This window comes from Littorina saxatilis, linkage group LG9 (assembly GCF_037325665.1).
Source record: "Littorina saxatilis isolate snail1 linkage group LG9, US_GU_Lsax_2.0, whole genome shotgun sequence".
NCBI lineage: Eukaryota > Metazoa > Mollusca > Gastropoda > Littorinimorpha > Littorinidae > Littorina > Littorina saxatilis.
In genome coordinates this window covers 64963738-64986744 of record NC_090253.1, presented here as the reverse complement: position 1 = coordinate 64986744, position 23007 = coordinate 64963738, and the positions used below count along the sequence as shown (strand labels likewise).

The window sequence follows — 23007 nt, the reverse complement described above, 5'->3', positions numbered from 1 at the left end:
TGCATACATACATACAGTTTATATAGGTTTTGCACATCCTTACTAATATATCAAAGTTGTCAACTAACTGTCCCCTAAAAACTGGACGCTACGGTTTCCTTACTATGCCCGTTTTGATAAACGGGGGTCAAGCAAAGGCGCTATGACTAGTTAAGCCAGTTAAGCCAGTAGGCAAAGGGCGCTACTGTCATGATGTAGAATTTACGGGACACAATACTAATTGACACAACAATGCTTAACTGTGTGCGTGCACTTGTAGTGTCACAGAGTTTGGTCATTAAAAATCGGAAACTTGTAATTAAAAAAAAATTTTTATCAAACGATCCAAAAATAATTTCATCTTATTCATCGTCATTTTCTGATTCCAAAAACATATACATATGTTATATTTGGATTACAAACAAGCTCTGAAAATTAAAAATATGAAAATTATGATTAAAATTAATTTTCCGAAATCGATTTAAAAACAATTTCATCTTATTCCTTGTCGGTCCCGGATTCCAAAAACATATAGATATGATATGTTTGCATTAAAAACAAACTCTGTAAGCTAAAAAGAATAGACATACAGAAAAGTTATCCTGCTCAGCGCGACCACTACCGCACTATTCTGCATGGCTTGTCGATTTCACTGCCTTTGCCAAGAGCGGTGGACTGACGAAACTACGAGTATGTGGTCTTGGTGAAAAAAGCAGTGCGTTCAGTTTCATTCTGTGAGTTCGACATCTTGACTAAATGTTGTTATTTCGCCGTGCGCGACTTGTTATTACTTAGTTAGTGGAATTTTTTTTTGTAATGTATGTTTGATGGTGTTTGCTTTTAATTAAGCGTTGTTGACTATGAATGTAGATGTAAATGCTTGTATAACTGTGTTGATTTTAAATGTGTCAAGCGCAAAGAGCATAATTGTAAAGTTATGATGTTGCGCTATAGATGTAAATGCTCATTTATTATTATTATTATAAAGCTTTCTCCTGATACCGTCGCACAGTGAACAGTCCCCAGTCGGCGCGACGCCAATCCATCACAGGCCCTCGCGGGGGGGGGGGGCAACTCTCACCTCTCTACTGTAAACATTCACCTTGCTACCATCTTTTCTGACCGCTCCTCAAACCGTGGAAATTGACCTTGCTATAAAAGTGTCACCATCCCTTCTCTCTCCAACACAACCACTAAGCAAGCCGTCAACTACCACCTGCCCATAAGAGCTGCGGGCACTCACACACTCTACATTCGGTACGGAAAATCAAAAACAGTTTTCTTCTTTTATTTGAAACTCGAGATTCATCACCAGGAATTGTGTTGGAAAAAGAACGCTTTGAAACATTAGAAACCAAAGGAACACCGTGAAACATTAGAAACCAAAGGAACACTGTGAAACATTAGAAACCAAAGGAACACTGTGAAACATTAGAAACCAAAGGAACACTGTGAAACATTAGAAACCAAAGGAACACTGTGAAACATTAGAAACCAAAGAAACAAAAAACTGATTTGTTTTGATACAACAAAAGAAACCTAGGCACGACTGAACACACACATAAAACCAAGACACAAAACCAAGACTACTCCTCGCCAAGAAACAGCAAACGCTACACATTGGAACACAGGGAACTATCGCTACACATTGGATCACAGGGAACTATCGCTACACATTGGAACACAGGGAACTATCGCTACACATTGGAACACAGGGAACTATCGCTACACATTGGATCACAGGGAACTATCGCTACACATTGGAACACAAGGAACTATCGCTACACATTGGAACACAAGGAACTACGTTACACATTGGAACACAGGGAACTATCGCTACACATTGGAACACAAGGAACTATCGCTACACATTGGAACACAAGGAACTATCGCTACACATTGGAACACAAGGAACTATCGCTACACATTGGAACACAGGGAACTATCGCTACACATTGGAACACAGGGAACTATCGCTACACATTGGAACACAGGGAACTATCGCTACACATTGGAACACAGGGAACTATCGCTACACATTGGATCACAGGGAACTATCGCTACACATTGGAACACAGGGAACTATCGCTACACATTGGAACACAGGGAACTATCGCTACACATTGGAACACAGGGAACTATCGCTACACATTGGAACACAAGGAACTATCGTTACGTCAAACCAAAGGATCTTCTAGGTTTCGTCCACTAGAATAAAAAAGCAATACTTCTTCTTGAGAGGATCGCGACATTCTTTGTCTTGTGCTCGTTTCTCCTTCCTCTGCGACTGTCAGCCATTGTTACTGTCCATTTCGTCTCGTCCTGTTCACGGTATGAAATGTGTTTTCTTTCTCTCTCTTGAACGTTGGCATGCTATAGATATAGAGTGTTACTTGTTTCTTCTTCGTCTTTTCTCTATTCAGATGAAACGAAAGCCATGGAAACGCAATTTTGTTCATAAAACTTTAGCCGTTGCAGGGCCATCCAACATTTTACCCAAGGTTCATCTGGTATGTAGGTATAATTTCCACTCATTTTCCAAGTAATCATCGGGTCATTGCTGAAAAAAAGCGCTTTTTGTCTTGGTACCCCTCAAAATTGACGCATAACCTCCATTTGTTGACTGCTCGATGCGATAGACACCTGCATCAGTAGGAATGATATGACGCAAGAAATACGCAAGCCAGCTTTACAAAACAATCTGTTCTGAATAGGTAATCGAAGTGACTATCTCATCGTATGTAAAAGTTGACAAGTTGTGCCTATTCTAAACTTTTGTCGATTTTTTTAATTCGCACCTTACGTTTCTGACAGGTATATTTGGGGGGTACCTTTGTTTAAGCGGCGGTCAATTGACCTCTGTAAAAATAAAAATTGATCCGAAGATTGTTCCAGACAACCAAGTTAAGTGCCTTAAATGGCATATAATGTTTGAATAAAATGATACGGGAAAGAATGGTTTAGTTGGGGTGCGAATATTGTCGCAATAATTTGTATTGCTAAGGTTAGTACAAGGCTGCATGACAACGGGTTTTGGGGGTCAAACCTCCGTGTAATCTGCATCATGAAACATGTATGTACCCATTTTTTATTTTGCTTTAAAAAAAATGTGTTCATCAGATTTTTATTTAAATTTTTCTTAGAGTACAGAACATACCAGGAAGGTAATATCGATGACGTTTGTAGTCAGATAATTCAAAATGTCACACGATTTATTTGCGTTCAAATCGGCGGCATGCACGCTGCGTTATCATGGGAGAGATTTTAGAATTGGACACGTGTTGGGCGAATCAGTTACTGGAAGTGTGGTAGTGATATTCAATCTAACGGGCATTGTCAACATCAGTTACTGGCTGTGTGGTAGTGATATTCAATCTAACGGGCATTGTCAACATCAGTTACTGGCTGTGTGGTAGTGATATTCAATCTAACGGGCATTGTCAACATCAGTTACTGGCTGTGTGGTAGTGATATTCAATCTAACGGGCATTGTCAAGATCAGTTACTGGCTGTGTGGTAGTCATATTCAATCAGTCTAACGGGCATTGTCAACATCAGTTACTGGCTGTGTGGTTGTGATATTCAATCTAACGGGCATTGTCAAGATCAGTTACTGGCTGTGTGGTAGTGATATTCAATCTAACGGGGATTGTACAAATCAGTTACTGGCTGTGTGGTAGTGATATTCAATCTAACGGGCATTGTCAACATCAGTTACTGGCTGTGTGGTTGTGATATTCAATCTAACGGGCATTGTCAACATCAGTTACATGGTGTGTGGTAGTGATATTCAATCTAACGGGCTTTGTCAACATCAGTTACTGGCTGTGTGGTAGTGATATTCAATCTAACGGGCATTGTCAACATCAGTTACTGGAAGTGTGGTAGTGATATTCAATCTAACGGGCATTGTCATAATCAGTTACTGGAGGTCTGGTTGTGATATTCAATCTAACGGGGATTGTAAAGATCAGTTATATGTCTTTGTAGTGATATCTATTGTATCTGTGTGTGTTTTCCTATTCTTTGTTGTGTCTTTGTAGTGATGTCTGTGTAATGATGTTTGTTATGTCTTTGTAGTGATGTCTGTGTAGTGATGTTTGTTATGTCTTTGTAGTGATGTCTGTTATGTCTGTGTAGCGATGTCTGTTATGTCTTTGTAGTGATGTCTGTTTTGTCTTTGTAGTGATGTATGTTATGTATTAGTAGTGATGTTTGTTATGTCTTTGTAGTGATGTCTGTTATGTCTGTGTAGCGATGTCTGTTATGTCTTTGTAGTGATGTCTGTTTTGTCTTTGTAGTGATGTCTGTTTTGTCTTTGTAGTGATTTCTGTTATGTCTTTGTAGTGATGTCTGTTATGTCTGTGTAGCGATGTATATTGTGTGTGTGTGTGTGTTTTCCTCTCCTTGGTTATGTCTTAGTAGTGATGTCTGCTGTGTCTGGGTGTGTTTGTTCAATGGTCACACACTGCTTCAGACACTCGATATTTCACACACTGCTTCAGACACTCGATATTTCACACACTGCTTCAGACACTCGATATTTCACTCACTGCTTCAGACACTCGATATTTCACTCAAAACGTTCCATGCTCTGACCATGCTTTGTTTTCGGATGTGCTTAGACTTTTCCACAGAAGAGTCGTATGGTAAAAGTGTTTCATTACCGAAACCTCATAATATGCCATCCCTCCTTTACCAGTTTTTGAAACGAAGTTTAAAATTATCCAAATAAAATTATCTTTATAATTTCCCCGTAATGGGGATTTTCACTGCCAGATAGAAAGTGTAATTAGTTCTTTAAAATGAACACTTTCTTTTGTTGTTGTTTTGTTCTTAAAATACGCAGACACAATTAAGTCGTGTCTGACATGATACCTTACCTGTTGCAGCCAGACACAATTAAGTCGTGTCTGACATGATACCTTACCTGTTGCAGCCAGACACAATTAAGTCGTGTCTGACATGATACCTTACCTGTTGCAGCCAGACACCAATTAAGTCGTGTCTGACATGATACCTTACCTGTTGCAGCCAGACACAATTAAGTCGTGTCTGACATGATACCTTACCTGTTGCAGCCAGACACAATTAAGTCGTGTCTGACATGATACCTTACCTGTTGCAGCCAGACAACAATTAAGTCGTGTCTGACATGATACCTTACCTGTTGCAGCCAGACAACAATTAAGTCGTGTCTGACATGATACCTTACTGTTGCAGCCAGACAACAATTAAGTCGTGTCTGACATGATACCTTACCTGTTGCAGCCAGACACAATTAAGTCGTGTCTGACATGATACCTTACTTGTTGCAGCCAGACAACAATTAAGTCGTGTCTGACATGATACCTTACCTGTTGCAGCCAGACAACAATTAAGTCGTGTCTGACATGATACCTTGCCTGTTGCAGCCAGACAACAATTAAGTCGTGTCTGACATGATACCTTACCTGTTGCAGCCAGACAACAATTAAGTCGTGTCTGACATGATACCTTACCTGTTGCAGCCAGACAACAATTAAGTCGTGTCTGACATGATACCTTACTGTTACAGCCAGACAACAATTAAGTCGTGTCTGACATGATACCTTACCTGTTGCAGCCAGACAACAATTAAGTCGTGTCTGACATGATACCTTACCTGTTGCAGTCAGACAACAATTAAGTCGTGTCTGACATGCTACCTGACCTGTTGCAGCCAGACAACAATTAAGTCGTGTCTGACATGATACCTTACTGTTGCAGCCAGACAACAATTAAGTCGTGTCTGACATGATACCTTACTGTTGCAGCCAGACAACAATTAAGTCGTGTCTGACATGATATCTTACTGTTGCAGCCAGACAACAATTAAGTCGTGTCTGACATGATACCTTACTGTTGCAGCCAGACAACAATTAAGTCGTGTCTGACATGATACCTTACCTGTTGAGGCCAGACAACAATTAAGTCGTGTCTGACATGATACCTTACCTGTTGCAGCCAGACAACAATTAAGTCGTGTCTGACATGATACCTTACCTGTTGCAGCCAGACACAATTAAGTCGTGTCTGACATGATACCTTACCTGTTGCAGCCAGACACAATTAAGTCGTGTCTGACACGATACCTTACCTGTTGCAGCCAGACACAATTAAGTCGTGTCTGACATGATACCTTACCTGTTGCAGCCAGACAACAATTAAGTCGTGTCTGACATGATACCTTACCTGTTGCAGCCAGACACAATTAAGTCGTGTCTGACATGATACCTTACCTGTTGCAGCCAGACAACAATTAAGTCGTGTCTGACATGATACCTTACCTGTTGCAGTCAGACAACAATTAAGTCGTGTCTGACATGATACCTTACCTGTTGCAGCCAGACACAATTAAGTCGTGTCTGACAATATACCTTACCTGTTGCAGCCAGACACAATTAAGTCGTGTCTGACATGATACCTTACCTGTTGCAGCCAGACACCAATTAGGTCGTGTCTGACATGATACCTTACCTGTTGCAGCCAGACACAATTAAGTCGTGTCTGACATGATACCTTACCTGTTGCAGCCAGACACAATTAAGTCGTGTCTGACATGATACCTTACCTGTTGCAGCCAGACAACAATTAAGTCGTGTCTGACATGATACCTTACCTGTTGCAGCCAGACAACAATTAAGTCGTGTCTGACATGATACCTTACCTGTTGCAGTCAGACAACAATTAAGTCGTGTCTGACATGATACCTTACCTGTTGCAGCCAGACACAATTAAGTCGTGTCTGACATGATACCTTACTTGTTGCAGCCAGACAACAATTAAGTCGTGTCTGACATGATACCTTACCTGTTGCAGCCAGACAACAATTAAGTCGTGTCTGACATGATACCTTGCCTGTTGCAGTCAGACAACAATTAAGTCGTGTCTGACATGATACCTTACCTGTTGCAGCCAGACAACAATTAAGTCGTGTCTGACATGATACCTTACCTGTTGCAGCCAGACAACAATTAAGTCGTGTCTGACATGATACCTTACTGTTGCAGCCAGACAACAATTAAGTCGTGTCTGACATGATACCTTACCTGTTGCAGCCAGACAACAATTAAGTCGTGTCTGACATGATACCTTACCTGTTGCAGTCAGACAACAATTAAGTCGTGTCTGACATGATACCTTACCTGTTGCAGCCAGACAACAATTAAGTCGTGTCTGACATGATACCTTACTGTTGCAGCCAGACAACAATTAAGTCGTGTCTGACATGATACCTTACTGTTGCAGCCAGACAACAATTAAGTCGTGTCTGACATGATATCTTACTGTTGCAGCCAGACAACAATTAAGTCGTGTCTGACATGATACCTTACTGTTGCAGCCAGACAACAATTAAGTCGTGTCTGACATGATACCTTACCTGTTGAGGCCAGACAACAATTAAGTCGTGTCTGACATGATACCTTACCTGTTGCAGCCAGACAACAATTAAGTCGTGTCTGACATGATACCTTACCTGTTGCAGCCAGACACAATTAAGTCGTGTCTGACATGATACCTTACCTGTTGCAGCCAGACACAATTAAGTCGTGTCTGACATGATACCTTACCTGTTGCAGCCAGACAACAATTAAGTCGTGTCTGACATGATACCTTACCTGTTGCAGCCAGACAACAATTAAGTCGTGTCTGACATGATACCTTACCTGTTGCAGCCAGACACAATTAAGTCGTGTCTGACATGATACCTTACCTGTTGCAGCCAGACAACAATTAAGTCGTGTCTGACATGATACCTTACCTGTTGCAGTCAGACAACAATTAAGTCGTGTCTGACATGATACCTTACCTGTTGCAGCCAGACACAATTAAGTCGTGTCTGACATGATACCTTACTTGTTGCAGCCAGACAACAATTAAGTCGTGTCTGACATGATACCTTACCTGTTGCAGCCAGACAACAATTAAGTCGTGTCTGACATGATACCTTGCCTGTTGCAGTCAGACAACAATTAAGTCGTGTCTGACATGATACCTTACCTGTTGCAGCCAGACAACAATTAAGTCGTGTCTGACATGATACCTTACCTGTTGCAGCCAGACAACAATTAAGTCGTGTCTGACATGATACCTTACTGTTGCAGCCAGACAACAATTAAGTCGTGTCTGACATGATACCTTACCTGTTGCAGCCAGACAACAATTAAGTCGTGTCTGACATGATACCTTACCTGTTGCAGTCAGACAACAATTAAGTCGTGTCTGACATGCTACCTTACCTGTTGCAGCCAGACAACAATTAAGTCGTGTCTGACATGATACCTTACTGTTGCAGCCAGACAACAATTAAGTCGTGTCTGACATGATACCTTACTGTTGCAGCCAGACAACAATTAAGTCGTGTCTGACATGATATCTTACTGTTGCAGCCAGACAACAATTAAGTCGTGTCTGACATGATACCTTACTGTTGCAGCCAGACAACAATTAAGTCGTGTCTGACATGATACCTTACCTGTTGAGGCCAGACAACAATTAAGTCGTGTCTGACATGATACCTTACCTGTTGCAGCCAGACAACAATTAAGTCGTGTCTGACATGATACCTTACCTGTTGCAGCCAGACACAATTAAGTCGTGTCTGACATGATACCTTACCTGTTGCAGCCAGACACAATTAAGTCGTGTCTGACACGATACCTTACCTGTTGCAGCCAGACACAATTAAGTCGTGTCTGACATGATACCTTACCTGTTGCAGCCAGACAACAATTAAGTCGTGTCTGACATGATACCTTACCTGTTGCAGTCAGACAACAATTAAGTCGTGTCTGACATGCTACCTTACCTGTTGCAGCCAGACAACAATTAAGTCGTGTCTGAAATGATACCTTACTGTTGCAGCCAGACAACAATTAAGTCGTGTCTGACATGATACCTTACTGTTGCAGCCAGACAACAATTAAGTCGTGTCTGACATGATATCTTACTGTTGCAGCCAGACAACAATTAAGTCGTGTCTGACATGATACCTTACTGTTGCAGCCAGACAACAATTAAGTCGTGTCTGACATGATACCTTACCTGTTGAGGCCAGACAACAATTAAGTCGTGTCTGACATGATACCTTACCTGTTGCAGCCAGACAACAATTAAGTCGTGTCTGACATGATACCTTACCTGTTGCAGCCAGACACAATTAAGTCGTGTCTGACATGATACCTTACCTGTTGCAGCCAGACACAATTAAGTCGTGTCTGACACGATACCTTACCTGTTGCAGCCAGACACAATTAAGTCGTGTCTGACATGATACCTTACCTGTTGCAGCCAGACAACAATTAAGTCGTGTCTGACATGATACCTTACCTGTTGCAGCCAGACAACAATTAAGTCGTGTCTGACATGATACCTTACCTGTTGCAGCCAGACAACAATTAAGTCGTGTCTGACATGATACCTTACTGTTGCAGCCAGACAACAATGGCGCTCATCTTCACCCTGGCCCTCCTGGCGTGTGTATCTGCAGTCCGTAGTCACGTGATCCCCCCACACACAGGTAAGTCACGTGTTACGGTGATGGAGTGTGTGTACGAGTCAAAACACTTTATTTCAAGTTTATTACCAGGGAGATTTAATGGTGATTAGAAAGAAATCAAAAACCAAATAGACTTCCATCGTTCCTAAATTCAGCATCAGAAAACAAGACTGGTAAGTTATTGAAACGTTTAATTTATGACAAAACAAAACAAAACATTATTAATCTCGTCACTTCGACCCAGTGTCTATAAAGTGGATAGATAGAGAAACATTTCTGACACAGATCGTGAACTTGGCTGATAAAGTGTTTTTACGTGTGTAAGCCCTTGGAGTCATTGCCAAAGACTGGAAACAGAAACACTTTCCAAGTCATGGCGACTGAGGTTCTCTTCAAATGGATTATCGCTGTATATAATTATGTTTCCAGTGAGTTTGTGTGTGTGTGTGTGTGTGTGTGTGTGTGTGTGTGTGTGTGTGTGTGTGTGTGTGTGTGTGTGTGTGTGTGTGTGTTCTATTTTGTTGTGTGTAGAACTATTGCCTGTGGCGCAGTTGTCTCGGGATTTTGAGGCTGATCTCAGTAGTTGTTGAGTACTTAGTTGTGTACGGCCCTTTGTGCAAAGACACCATTTGACTGGGTTACATCTGTTTTTAGAACGACAAACATTGTAAGAAATGTGCATTGCATGGACAGCATATGTAAGTTGGATGGCTTCAGTGTTTGCCTCACTCGAGGCACGGAACAACGGTGATCAACATAAATGTGAGTTAGGTTAATTCCACAGCCAGACTGGCCCACCGGGCATGGGCACATCATCGAAATGGGCGTGTGTGAGTGTGTGTGTGTGGGGGGGGGGTCGTCGCAGGTAGCCTCGTGTGTCTTCCGAGTGATAGTATGCCTCCCGTCCCCTCCCCCCCCCCCCCCCCCCCCCCCCGAGTGAAACACCACCTTCGCACGCGCCACATCTGACCATTGAGGAGTTATATTTTGAGTTTAAGTGGCGACAGTTGATTGGCTGGGAGGGTCTGAGTTATCCCCCTTGCCATGACTGACGACTGCTCGAGGCGTAGCGTGATCTAGTGACGTGCGAACACGGGGGGGGGGGGGGGGGAAGGTGTAGGGGGCAGCGGCGAAGGGGTGGGGGGGGGGGATCAGCAATGCGTTTCGGGTGAATGCTGGTCGTGGTTTGGGTAGTTTGTCACACTAATAAACACACACACCCCACACACACGTTTGATTAGAGCATAAACTATTTGATAGTAGCTTTACTTGGGTTCTTCTTTGCTGCTGGTCACAGAGGGGGTCGCTTAATGTTGACAATTGTTTCCTTACATGTGTAAACGTGTTCACACTAGATGAGTAACTGTCAACTCCAATTGCATCCTCGAAGCAGTGAAATCATTGCATTGAAATAAAGAATGTTTCATTTTGTTTATAAAGGTAAATTAAACTCGCGTGTCACGCAAATATTTCGACCAAAAACGGGAATGGTCATACTCTTGCTCATCGTACTGGAAGCTACTTTACAACAGAAGTTTGTCTCCAACTAAAACTGGTTTATTTGAAGAGTTCAAATATTCACCTGCACCAGACAACACATTAAAATCAGCTGAGACAAGCAATGGTAAGAAAACAACTGACCTGAAGTGACCATAACGCACGCTTCATGCCGTGTCGCTTTGTGAAATGTGCGTTTATTTTGTTCTCAAACAAATCAACTCTGTCAGATGGTGGGCAGGTAATTAATTTACTGTAGACATTGAGATCTGAACACCAAAGCAACCATATTTAAACCTAAAGTACATCTAAACCACAATTAACATTTCGTGTCACGCGCAATGCGTGCGTTATGGTTACATTATTTGACAAAGTGTGTGTATGTGTCGGGCGATTCAGAGAAAACTGCTGGACCGTTCTGGATGAAACTTTACATAAAAGATCCTGAAAATAATATACCCAGACGTGTTTTTTTCCGTTTTTTTCGATAAAAGTCTTTGATGACGTCATATCCGGCTTTTTATGAAAGTTGGGGCGGCACTGTCACTTCCTCATTATTTGATCAAATAGAATGAAATTATGGTCAAGCAATCTTCGACGATGCACGGACTATGGGATTGCATGTCAGCTTGGAAGCTTACCAATGAAATAATGAGTTTGGTCATAAAAACTTCTGAACATTCAAATTCAAATTCAGATTTTAGTAATCGATCCAAAAATAATTTCATCTTGTTCGTTATCATTGTATCATTCCAAAAACATTAGATATGTAATGATTGGGTCAAAACCAAGATCAGAAAGTTTAAAAAAACATGTTTTACTTTGAAGCGCTGGTCATGTTCAAAGCCTTGCGGTAGATGTCCAAACAGCTTTTGTTTTACCTTTGTGTTAAAATAGAATATATGTGGAACATAAATAACCAAATTTTGATCAGTTTAAAGCTGCTTAAGTGCACCTATGATTCCCCCTTCTGTCACCAGCAGCAAACAAGAACAGACATCCATCTGATATTGAAATTATATGATCTGGGCCTTCGGCCTTGGTCGATTAGGATGAAACCGAAGATGATACACCCCCCCCCCCCCCCCTCGGACCAACAAAAAAGCTTGTCTGTCAACAAGCCACCAAACATCTTATAGTATCCGTTTGGAGTTGAAATCACCCATGCTACGAGATAAAAACCTGTTTGAATCAAGGCTCCAAGAAAACTTCAACTGTTTTCATTGATGAAGCTATTTCTGTCAAAGCACTATAAACAGGACTTAGCTTAGACTTTACACTGAGCGCTTCACGTCATGCTGTACGTCACCTCGTGTATGTCCTGGAGACAGTGACGCAACACTGACGCAACAGTGACACAACACTGACGCAACAGTGACACAACACACGCCGGTAGCTGCGGTCACTGCACTGAGCTTTGACATTGGTACGGCACGCAGCAATACACTCCCCTGCCGCCAGACGACAGACTCGTTACACAGTCATACTGACAGCTACACCGTTACAGCGTCACTCCGACCGCTAAGTGCAGTCACGTCCTCGCTGACACCATGGACACGGGCTGAACACGGACACGCTGACGTCACAAGGGGGGACAGGTTCGGTCAGCGTGACACAACGCACGGTGCTCGTGACAACCGCTGAGTGCAATTTAAGTGTGACACCTCGCCAGGTAAACCTGCCCCCCCCCCCTTCCCATCCGACTCTCACGCCGCCCCCACTGCATCTTTGTGTGATGTGTGTGCTTCCTGGCGGTGAATGACAGGTACTAAGTGCACTTAGTTCAGCCACAGACACACCTCGTGGTGTACAGGTGTAGCATGTCACAGGTACTAAGTGCACTTAGTGCAGTCACAAACACACCTGGTGGTGTAGAATACAGGTGTAGACTGCTCCTCTTCCTGCCCTGTCAGGTGTCCGTGCCGGCAGGTGGCGACCAAGACAGGTTAGTTAGTTAGTTAGTTTTGCTTTTTGGGTCCAGCGGACCATATTGGCCAAATTAGGACCCCACCAAGACAGGTCACAACAACAATAATAATAATAATAATAAATGAGCATTCATATAGCGCAACATCATAACTTTACAATTATGCTCTTTGCGCTTGACACATTTAAAATTAAACTAAAACACAGTCTCACATCATGCACACGAGACGTGGAATAGCTGTTGGTGATATCATAGTCACCCAATCTCACACATCATGCAAACGAGACGTGGAATAGCTGTTGGTGATATCACAGTCACCCAATCTCACACATCGTGCAAACGAGACGTGGAATAGCTGTTGGTGATATCATAGTCACCCAATCTCACATCATGAACACGAGACGTGGAATAGCTGTTGATGATATCATAGTCACCCAATCTCACACATCGTGCACACGAGACGTGGATTAGCTGTTGGTGATATCATAGTCACCCAATCTCACACATCATGCACACGAGACGTGGAATAGCTATTGGTGATATCATAATCACCCAATCTCACACATCGTGCAAACGAGACGTGGAATATATATAGCTGTTGGTGATATCATAGTCACCCAATCTCACACATCATGCAAACGAGACGTGGAATGGCTGTTGGTGATATCATAGTCACCCAATCCCACACATCGTGCAAACGAGACGTGGAATAGCTGTTGGTGATATCATAGTCACCCAATCTCACACATCGTGCAAACGAGACGTGGAATAGCTGTTGGTGATATCATAGCCACCCAATCTCAGACATCGTGCACACGAGACGTGGAATAGCTGTTGTTGATATCATAGTCACCCAATCTCACACATCATACAAATGAGACGTGGAATAGCTGTTGGTGATATCATATTCACCCAATCTCACACATCGTGCACACGAGACGTGGAATAGCTATTGGTGATATCAAAATCACCCAATCTCACACATCGTGCAAACGAGACGTGGAAAAGCTGTTGTTGATATCATAGTCACCCAATCTCACACATCGTGCAAACAAGACGTGGAATGGCTGTTGGTGATATCATAGTCACCCAATCTCACACATCGTGCAAACGAGACGTGGAATAGCTGTTGGTGATATCATAGTCACCCAATCTCAGACATCGTGCACACGAGACGTGGAATAGCTGTTGGTGATATCATAATCACCCAATCTCACACATCGTGCACACGAGACGTGGAATAGCTGTTGGTGATATCACAGTCACCCAATCTCACACATCGTGCAAACGAGACGTGGAACAGCTGTTGGTGATATCATAGTCACCCAATCTCACACATCGTGCAAACGAGACGTGGAATAGCTGTTGGTGATATCATAGTCACCCAATCTCACACATCGTGCACACGAGACGTGGAATAGCTATTGGTGATATCATAGTCACCCAATCTCACACATCATGCAAACGAGACGTGGAATAGCTGTTGGTGATATCACAGTCACTCAATCTCACACATCGTGCACACGAGACGTGGAATGGCTGTTGGTGATATCATAATCACCCAATCTCACACATCGTGCAAACGAGACGTGGAATAGCTGTTGGTGATATCATAGTCACCCAATCTCAGACATCGTGCAAACGAGACGTGGAATAGCTGTTGGTGATATCATAGTCACCCAATCTCACACATCGTGCAAACGAGACGTGGAATAGCTGTTGGTGATATCATAGTCACCCAATCTCAGACATCGTGCACACGAGACGTGGAATAGCTGTTGGTGATATCATAGTCACCCAATCTCACACATCATGCAAACGAGACGTGGAATAGCTGTTGGTGATATCATAATCACCCAATCTCACACATCGTGCAAACGAGACGTGGAATAGCTGTTGGTGATATCACAGTCACCCAATCTCACACATCGTGCAAACGAGACGTGGAATAGCTGTTGGTGATATCATAGTCACCCAATCTCACACATCGTGCAAACGAGACGTGGAATAGTTGGTGATATCATAGTCACCCAATTTCAGACATCGTGCACACGAGACGTGGAATAGCTGTTGTTGATATCATAGTCACCCAATCTCACACATCGTGCAAACGAGACGTGGAATAGCTGTTGGTGATATCATAGTCACCCAATCTCACACATCGTGCACACGAGACGTGGAATAGCTGTTGTTGATATCACAGTCACCCAATCTTACACATCGTACAAACGAGACGTGGAATAGCTGTTGGTGATATCATAGTTACCCAATCTCAGACATCGTGCACACGAGACGTGGAATAGCTGTTGGTGATATCATAGTTACCCAATCTCAGACATCGTGCACACGAGACGTGAAATAGCTGTTGGTGATATCATAGTCACCCAATCTCACACATCATGCAAACGAGACGTGGAATAGCTGTTGGTGATATCATAATCACCCAATCTCACACATCGTGCACACGAGACGTGGAATAGCTGTTGGTGATATCACAGTCACTCAATCTCAGACATCGTGCACACGAGACGTGGAATAGCTGTTGGTGATATCAGTGGCCATGCATGTAGTAATGGCGGACATTTGTTGATGTTATTCTTTCTTGGAATTTCCGATGATTTGCTTGTAACCATTTTAAAGCTGTGTCATCTAGGTAAGGGCAAACATGCCTTTGAATACACATTTGGAAAGAAATGTGGATCGTTTGCTCCGGAACTGCAACGTCGGTATGGCAAAACAAAAACGATAGCACAAAACCCATAATCTGGCGGGAAGTGACATATTTATTTCATTGGTTTTGAAGCACAGGTAATAATTGTTAATGCACTCCGACCGTGTTCTTGTTCGTGTGACACACCTCAAAGCCGTTATTTGTTCGCAACACGGCAGTATTACATTCTGACCGGACTTTTCTGGGTGAGATGTGTCGTGCAAAGCAACTGCCAACTCTCCATCAGTACTCGTTCACACAGATATAGCAACTCTCCATCAGTACTCGTTCACACAGACATAGCAACTCTCCATCAGTACTCGTTCACACAGACATAGCAACTCTCCACCAGTACTCGTTCACACAGACATGTCATTCACATCGTTCTGTCCGGACTGTTTCATGTCATCACATCGTTCTGTCAGGACTGTTTCATGTCATCACATCGTTCTGTCAGGACTGTTTCATGTCATCACATCGTTCTGTCAGGACTGTTTCATGTCATCACATCGTTCTGTCAGGACTGTTTCGTGTCAGTCATCACATCGTTCTGTCAGGACTGTTTCATGTCATCACATCGTTCTGTCAGGACTGTTTCATGTCATCACATCGTTCTGTCAGGACTGTTTCATGTCATCACATCGTTCTGTCCGGACTGTTTCATGTCATCACATCGTTCTGTCCGGACTGTTTCATGTCATCACACCGTTCTGTCAGGACTGTTTCATGTCATCACACCGTTCTGTCAGGACTGTTTCATGTCATCACATCGTTCTGTCAGGACTGTTTCATGTCATCACATCGTTCTGTCAGGACTGTTTCATGTCATCACATCGTTCTGTCAGGACTGTTTCATGTCATCACATCGTTCTGTCAGGACTGTTTCATGTCATCACATCGTTCTGTCAGGACTGTTTCATGTCATCACATCGTTCTGTCAGGACTGTTTCATGTCATTCACACCGTTCTGTCAGGACTGTTTCATGTCATCACATCGTTCTGTCAGGACTGTTTCATGTCATTCACACCGTTCTGTCAGGACTGTTTCATGTCATCACATCGTTCTGTCAGGACTGTTTCATGTCATCACATCGTTCTGTCAGGACTGTTTCATGTCATTCACACCGTTCTGTCAGGACTGTTTCATGTCATTCACATCGTTCTGTCAGGACTGTTTCATGTCATCACACCGTTCTGTCAGGACTGTTTCATGTCATCACATCGTTCTGTCAGGACTGTTTCATGTCATCACATCGTTCTGTCAGGACTGTTTCATGTCATCACACCGTTCTGTCAGGACTGTTTCATGTCATCACATCGTTCTGTCAGGACTGTTTCATGTCATCACACCGTTCTGTCAGGACTGTTTCGTGTCAGTCATCACATCGTTCTGTCAGGACTGTTTCATGTCATCACATCGTTCTGTCAGGACTGTTTCATGTCATCACATCGTTCTGTCAGGACTGTTTCATGTCATTCACATCGTTCTGTCAGGACTGTTTCGTGTCAGTCATCACATCGTTCTGTCAGGACTGTTTCATGTCATCACATCGTTCTGTCAGGACTGTTTCATGTCATCACATCGTTCTGTCAGGGCTGTTTCATGTCATCACACCGTTCTGTCAGGACTGTTTCATGTCATCACATCGTTCTGTCAGGACTGTTTCATGTCATTCACACCGTTCTGTCAGGACTGTTTCATGTCATCACATCGTTCTGTCAGGACTGTTTCATGTCATCACATCGTTCTGTCAGGACTGTTTCATGTCATCACACCGTTCTGTCAGGACTGTTTCATGTCATTCACGTCGTTCTGTCAGGACTGTTTCATGTCGTTACACAGAGAGGAACGTTAATTTGCTGTTCGTGTTTGGATGATTACAGAAGACGCTTACACTGATTAGATCAAATGCTGTTACGGTCCAAGCTCCGAATGGTGCATATAAATATAAATATTGCTATTTCATATGTTACGTGGATTTCCATTGGTCAATTGGGCAAAACTGAGCTCAGTGCAAAAGTGATATCGACGACATTTCCGTCGATATCAGTTTTGATATCGACGACCTCTTTATTGCTTCCCCACTTCAAAAACAAAAAACTAAATTTAAAAACAAACAAATATATATGAAAATGTAATGATCCCAGAATTTAGTTGAGCAAGTGACTAAAGACTTTTTGAAAGAAAAGACATTTGGAAATACTGAAAAGTACATACAAGAAAAGAGTGAACAAAAAGAAATAATAATCAGAGGGAGGGATATGGAACAGCCAAAAATGAGACAAATACTTTTGTAATTTTGTAAATACAACTTGTCCAGAGAATTAGCAATATATCTAACATTGACGGACTGTGTGATGATATCTTCTGCTATTGGTCTGTTTCGACAGTGATATCACTGTCTCAACAGACCATAGCAGAAGATATCATCACACAGTCCGTCAATATTGGGTAATATTGGTTATAATGGTTTTGCCCTAGTGATTGAAACAAAATAATATACAGTGTCATGATTATGCTTCACTGTAACGGTCATGTTGTGTTGCCCTCACAGGGTCAGATCACCACCACGACGAGGCCGCGCCTCTCGACCAATCAGCCCACGACACGTCACAGGCACACCAATCAGCGCTCGACGCGTCACAGGCACACCAATCAGCGCCCGACACGTCACAGGCACACCACGCCTTGGGGTTCGCCCGCCCCCTGATGGCCTACGGACCCATTGTCCCGGTGCCCGTGCCCGTGCCGGGGTCGTACGCTGCCTTTTACCGAAACCTGTACGCGCGCCATCAGCCGCCTCCCGCACCCAAACCCAAGTCAGAGCGCTATACGCTGCCTGCTGATGTGGGCGTCAACAGCGGGTCGGGCAAGACGTACTGTGAGTGTTGTTGTCATGTCAGTGTCATGTAACTATAGATGCAAAGAGAGCGCCATACGCTGTCCGCTGATGTCGGCGGCCTTAACACGGCGGGCAGCGGGTCTGGCATGACTTATTGAGTGATGTTGCCATGTCAGTGTCATGTGTGTTGTACTGGCAGTGTGACCTTGTGGTGTTGTGTCAAATCATGTGTAACGAGTGACAAAATGTATGAATTGAATGTCATGTTCTGTGTTAAACCCGCTCTGGAAATAGACAAGAAGACGTGTGTGTTGCAGCGAACAACGTGTTGCATTGTATGTTGCAGTCAACAACGTGTTGCATTGTGTGTTGCACTGTGAGCAACGTGTTGCATTGTGTGTTGCAGTGAACAACGTGTTGCATTGTGTGTTGCAGTCAACAACGTGTTGCATTGTGTGTTGCAGTCAACAATGTGTTGCATTGTGTGTTGCACTGAGTCAACAACGTGTTGCATTGTGTGTCACAACGTGTTGCATTGTGTGTTGCAGTCAACAACGTGTTGCATTGAGTGTTGAAGTCAACAACGTGTTGCATTGTGTCAGTGTTGCAGTCAACAACGTGTTGCATTGAGTCAGTGTTGCAGTCAACAACGTACGCGTGTTGCATTGTGTGTTGCAGCCAACAACGTGTTGAATTGTGTGTTGCAGTCAACAACGTGTTGCATTGAGTGTTGCAGTCAACAACGTGTTGCATTGTGCCTGTTGCAGTCAACAACGTGTTGCATTGTGTGTTGCAGTCAACAACCTGCTGACGGGAGTGAACAAGAACCTGTACGGCACAAAGGGCGGCACGCGACCCTTCAACCCCACCAACCTCGGGACCAACACGGGGCTGGGATTTCCGGGCGTCAACACGGGCACCGGATTTGGAAACACAGGCACCGGCTTTTCGGGCGACAACACAGAGTTCGGGTCCCCCGGGTTTCCTGGTGGCTCAGCGGGTAACCCTAACAACATCTTCGGACCGGGACTGACCCCCATGGCGCTGGACCTCGGTCAATCCTCGGACAACCCGGATGCACCCGGTGATGGTGAGTGTGTGTGTGCGTATGTGTGTGTGTGTGTGTGTGTGTGTGTGTGTGTGTGTGCGCGTGTGTGTGTGTGCGTTTTTGTGTGTGCGTGCGTACGTACGTGCGTGGGCGTGTGCGTGCGTGTGTGTGTGTGTGTGTGTGTATGTGTGTGTGTGTGTATGTGTGTGTGTGTTAGTGTGTGTGTGTTAATGTGTGTGTCAGTGTATGTGTGTGTGTGTTAGTGTGTGTGTGTGTGTTTGTTTTACACTGTGAAAGATGCTCTATGTTGGCTTCCTGTCACGGAAACAAAGTTTTCCGATGTCTGAAAGAGACTAGAAGCTCGTAAATATTTTCTGATGAAAGGCATAGTGTGGCATTTTGGAACAGTGTCGTGTTGCGTGCAGTATAGCACAATGTATTACACAATGTATAACACAACGTATAACACAACGCATTACACAATATATAACACAATGTATAACACAATGTTTGACACAATGTATGACTGACACAACGTATAACACAACGTATAACACAATGTATAACACAATGTATAACACAACGTATAACACAACGTATAACACAATGTATAACACAATGTATAACACAACGTATAACACAACGTATAAGACAATGTATAACACAATGGTGCATGGTGTGTGTGTGGCAGGCAACGTGGGCGTGATCATCCGCTCTGGGTCCAACCAGCCCGGTCAGCCTGGTCAGCCTGGTCAGCCTGGTCAGCCTGGTCAGCCCGGTCAGCCTGGTCAGCCCGGTCAGCCTGGTCAGCCTGGTCAGCCTGGTCAGCCCGGTCAGCCTGGTCAGCCCGGTCAGCCTGGTCAGCCTGGTCAGCCCGGTCAGCCTGGTCAGCCCGGTCAGCCTGGTCAGCCCGGTCAGCCCGGTCAGCCTGGTCAGCCTGGACCTGGACCTCGGCCCAGCGCCCCCCTGTTCCCCTTCATGGACCAACAGAGCTCCACCTGGGTGTGGCCCGACCAGGTCGTCACGGGTGCTCTCCCCTCCATCAGTCTCGGCGTCACCAACAACAACAACAAGGCCGCTGCATCCTCTAACCTTGCCGCTCGTGACTTTCAGCAAGTACAGGACTTAACCTCTGTCGTCGGTGACCTTCAACAGGGACATGATTTGACCTCGATCAACGGTGACCTTCAGCAAGAACAGAGATTGATCTCTGCCCTTCAGCAAGCACAGGGGATGACCCCTCTCGTCGGTGACCTTGAACAAGGACAAGACTTGACCCTTGTGACGGGTGACCTCCAGCCATCAGGAGACGTGTTGGTTGTCACGGGTGACGTGGCACAAGACCAGCGAGCTGTGGTCACCAACCTTGACGTGCAATCACCCGTGACAGTGCTGGCCCCGGGGAGCGAGCAAGGTGCAGTCAGCCGTGACCTCCAGGGGAGGAGGAGGGTGAGCGGATTCCTGCAGCGAGGGCAGTGAACCGACACGAGTATACCGCGGTGTAGAGAGTCGCTCTGACTGCCCGGTCGGCGGTGAAAGATTGACATTCACTCCAAGAACAATACTTCTCTAAGTTAAGGACACTAGAATTCATTGTTTTTACAGAGATGAAGAACCCATTCTAAGAACTAGAACGCTCAGAACTCTGAGCATCAAACAACAGCTAGAACCATAACGTTGTTTCTTTGATCTTTGAATCAAATGTTTACGACCTGACTCTGTCATCTACCTCTTATCATCCGTCTGGTTGAAAACTGCACTAGTTAAAACCTTGTTACATAGCACGACGTTCCGCAGGTCCTGTCCGTGGAATAACGCATCATTAAAATCTGTCAATGCGATTCTTTGTTTTTTGTGTTTGACTGGTTGAAATGAAATTCCGTTGACCACTGGCGAGGAAGACACCCTAGACAGAAGTCAAACTCTGGTCATGTTCAGAATGTTTCATACATTTGACCCAGGAACTTTATGTTTTACATTAAAAGGGTTAAACTCACACACGTCAAGTGTAAATATGACGGGTTGAACTCTCACCCAGTGAACACTTGTTGACATCGTCTGGAAACCACACTGCGCGGCGCGGTGGCGTCCCGAGCGTGATATTGATCGCCGCCGTTGATACTGATTAAACGTGATATTAAACGTGATATTAGGAACGTGATATCACATACACAACGCGTTTATATCATGCATGAAGGGGGTGTAGAGGAAGGCAGAGAGAAACAGAAGAAGACACTAAACATAATATTTTGTAAATAATTAAAACTGATGTACTGACAAAACTCGAGTCTATTTCGACCTATGTACCCCTCTCTCCGCGGCTGTGCACGTATATGTGCGTGCGTGTGTGTTGTGTGTGAGTGTGTGTTCCAGCCATATATTTTCTACACACACCGCACACACACGAACACAAACACACACGCACACACACACACACACACACACACACCGCACACACACGAACAGTGTCACAGTGACAAACACGTGACACACGCACACACACACACCGACACACCGCACACACACAAACACACACGCACACACACACACACCACACACCGCACACACACGAACACAAACACACGCGCACACACACACACACCACACACCGCACACACACGAACACGGCACACACACACACACACACTGACCACACACCGGCACACACACGAACACACTACTTGAAACACACACACACACACACACACAGTACACACACATGCACACACACACGCACCGTGACACACACATACACAACACACACGTAAGCACACACACAAACACACATACACACACACGCACACACATACACACACCCACACTCACACTCACACACAGCAATCACAACTTGAAGCAATCCCATGACAAAACAGTACAATTAAAGTGCATGCATTGCACATTCGAAGCATTTTCATGAGCATGACCATCATCATATTTAAAAACAAAATTACACACTCTGAATAATAACACCAAAGCAGATGAAACTGTAAGGGTGCAGGTGTACTGTATTTCAGCATGCACAGTCATCGTTCTGACGGTGTAAGGGAGAAAACTCCTGTAGCATCACAATTCATTCCGGGAGTTGCTCGCCCTGCTTCATTGTCACTTTCGGCGAGTCTTCAGTTCTTTGTTGACTTGTCTTGTCTTTCCATTACTGCCCACAATCAACAGTAGTGATTATTTGAGAAAAGCATGCCACTGATGCTGATGCCAAAAGCAAGACAGTGACTTTTCGATATTATAAAAGAATCTACTTTTCTTCCTTAAGCGTGTCTGCGTCTGCGAGTCGTCCTGTGCGAAGCCAAGTGAGTGATAAATACCGGGAGTCGATCGGATGTTGCTTCTCTGCATCGCAGATTCACATAGCTGGTCGGTATTGGCATCCTGTGCTACTGAGCTACTCTCTGTCTGTCCATCTGTTTCTGTCTCTCTGTGCGTGTGAATGTGTGTGTGTGTAAGAGAGAGGGAGACAGACAGACAGGC

At 44.2% G+C, this 23007-nt stretch overlaps 1 protein-coding gene across 1 annotated transcript; it reads left to right on the top strand.

Moving 5' to 3' along the window:
• Positions 1-1956: 1956 nt before the first annotated feature.
• LOC138977504 (uncharacterized) lies at positions 1957-21783 on the top strand. The gene is made up of 5 exons (XM_070350352.1): positions 1957-2310; positions 9435-9520; positions 18189-18515; positions 19273-19566; positions 20216-21783. Exons 2-5 carry the CDS (start codon positions 9445-9447, stop codon positions 21001-21003), a joined length of 1485 nt encoding a protein of 494 aa, XP_070206453.1. The 5' UTR covers positions 1957-2310; positions 9435-9444; the 3' UTR covers positions 21004-21783.
• The last annotated feature ends 1224 nt before the right edge of the window (positions 21784-23007 follow it).

Coding starts and splice junctions, on each gene's coding strand:
- LOC138977504 (XM_070350352.1), top strand. CDS start 9,445: ATGGCGCTCATCTTCACCCTGGCCCTCCTGGCGTGTGTATCTGCAGTC. Junction 9,521..18,188: donor CGTGATCCCCCCACACACAG/GTAAGTCACGTG, acceptor TTGCCCTCACAG/GGTCAGATCACCACCACGAC. Junction 18,516..19,272: donor CGGGTCGGGCAAGACGTACT/GTGAGTGTTGTT, acceptor TGTGTGTTGCAG/TCAACAACCTGCTGACGGGA.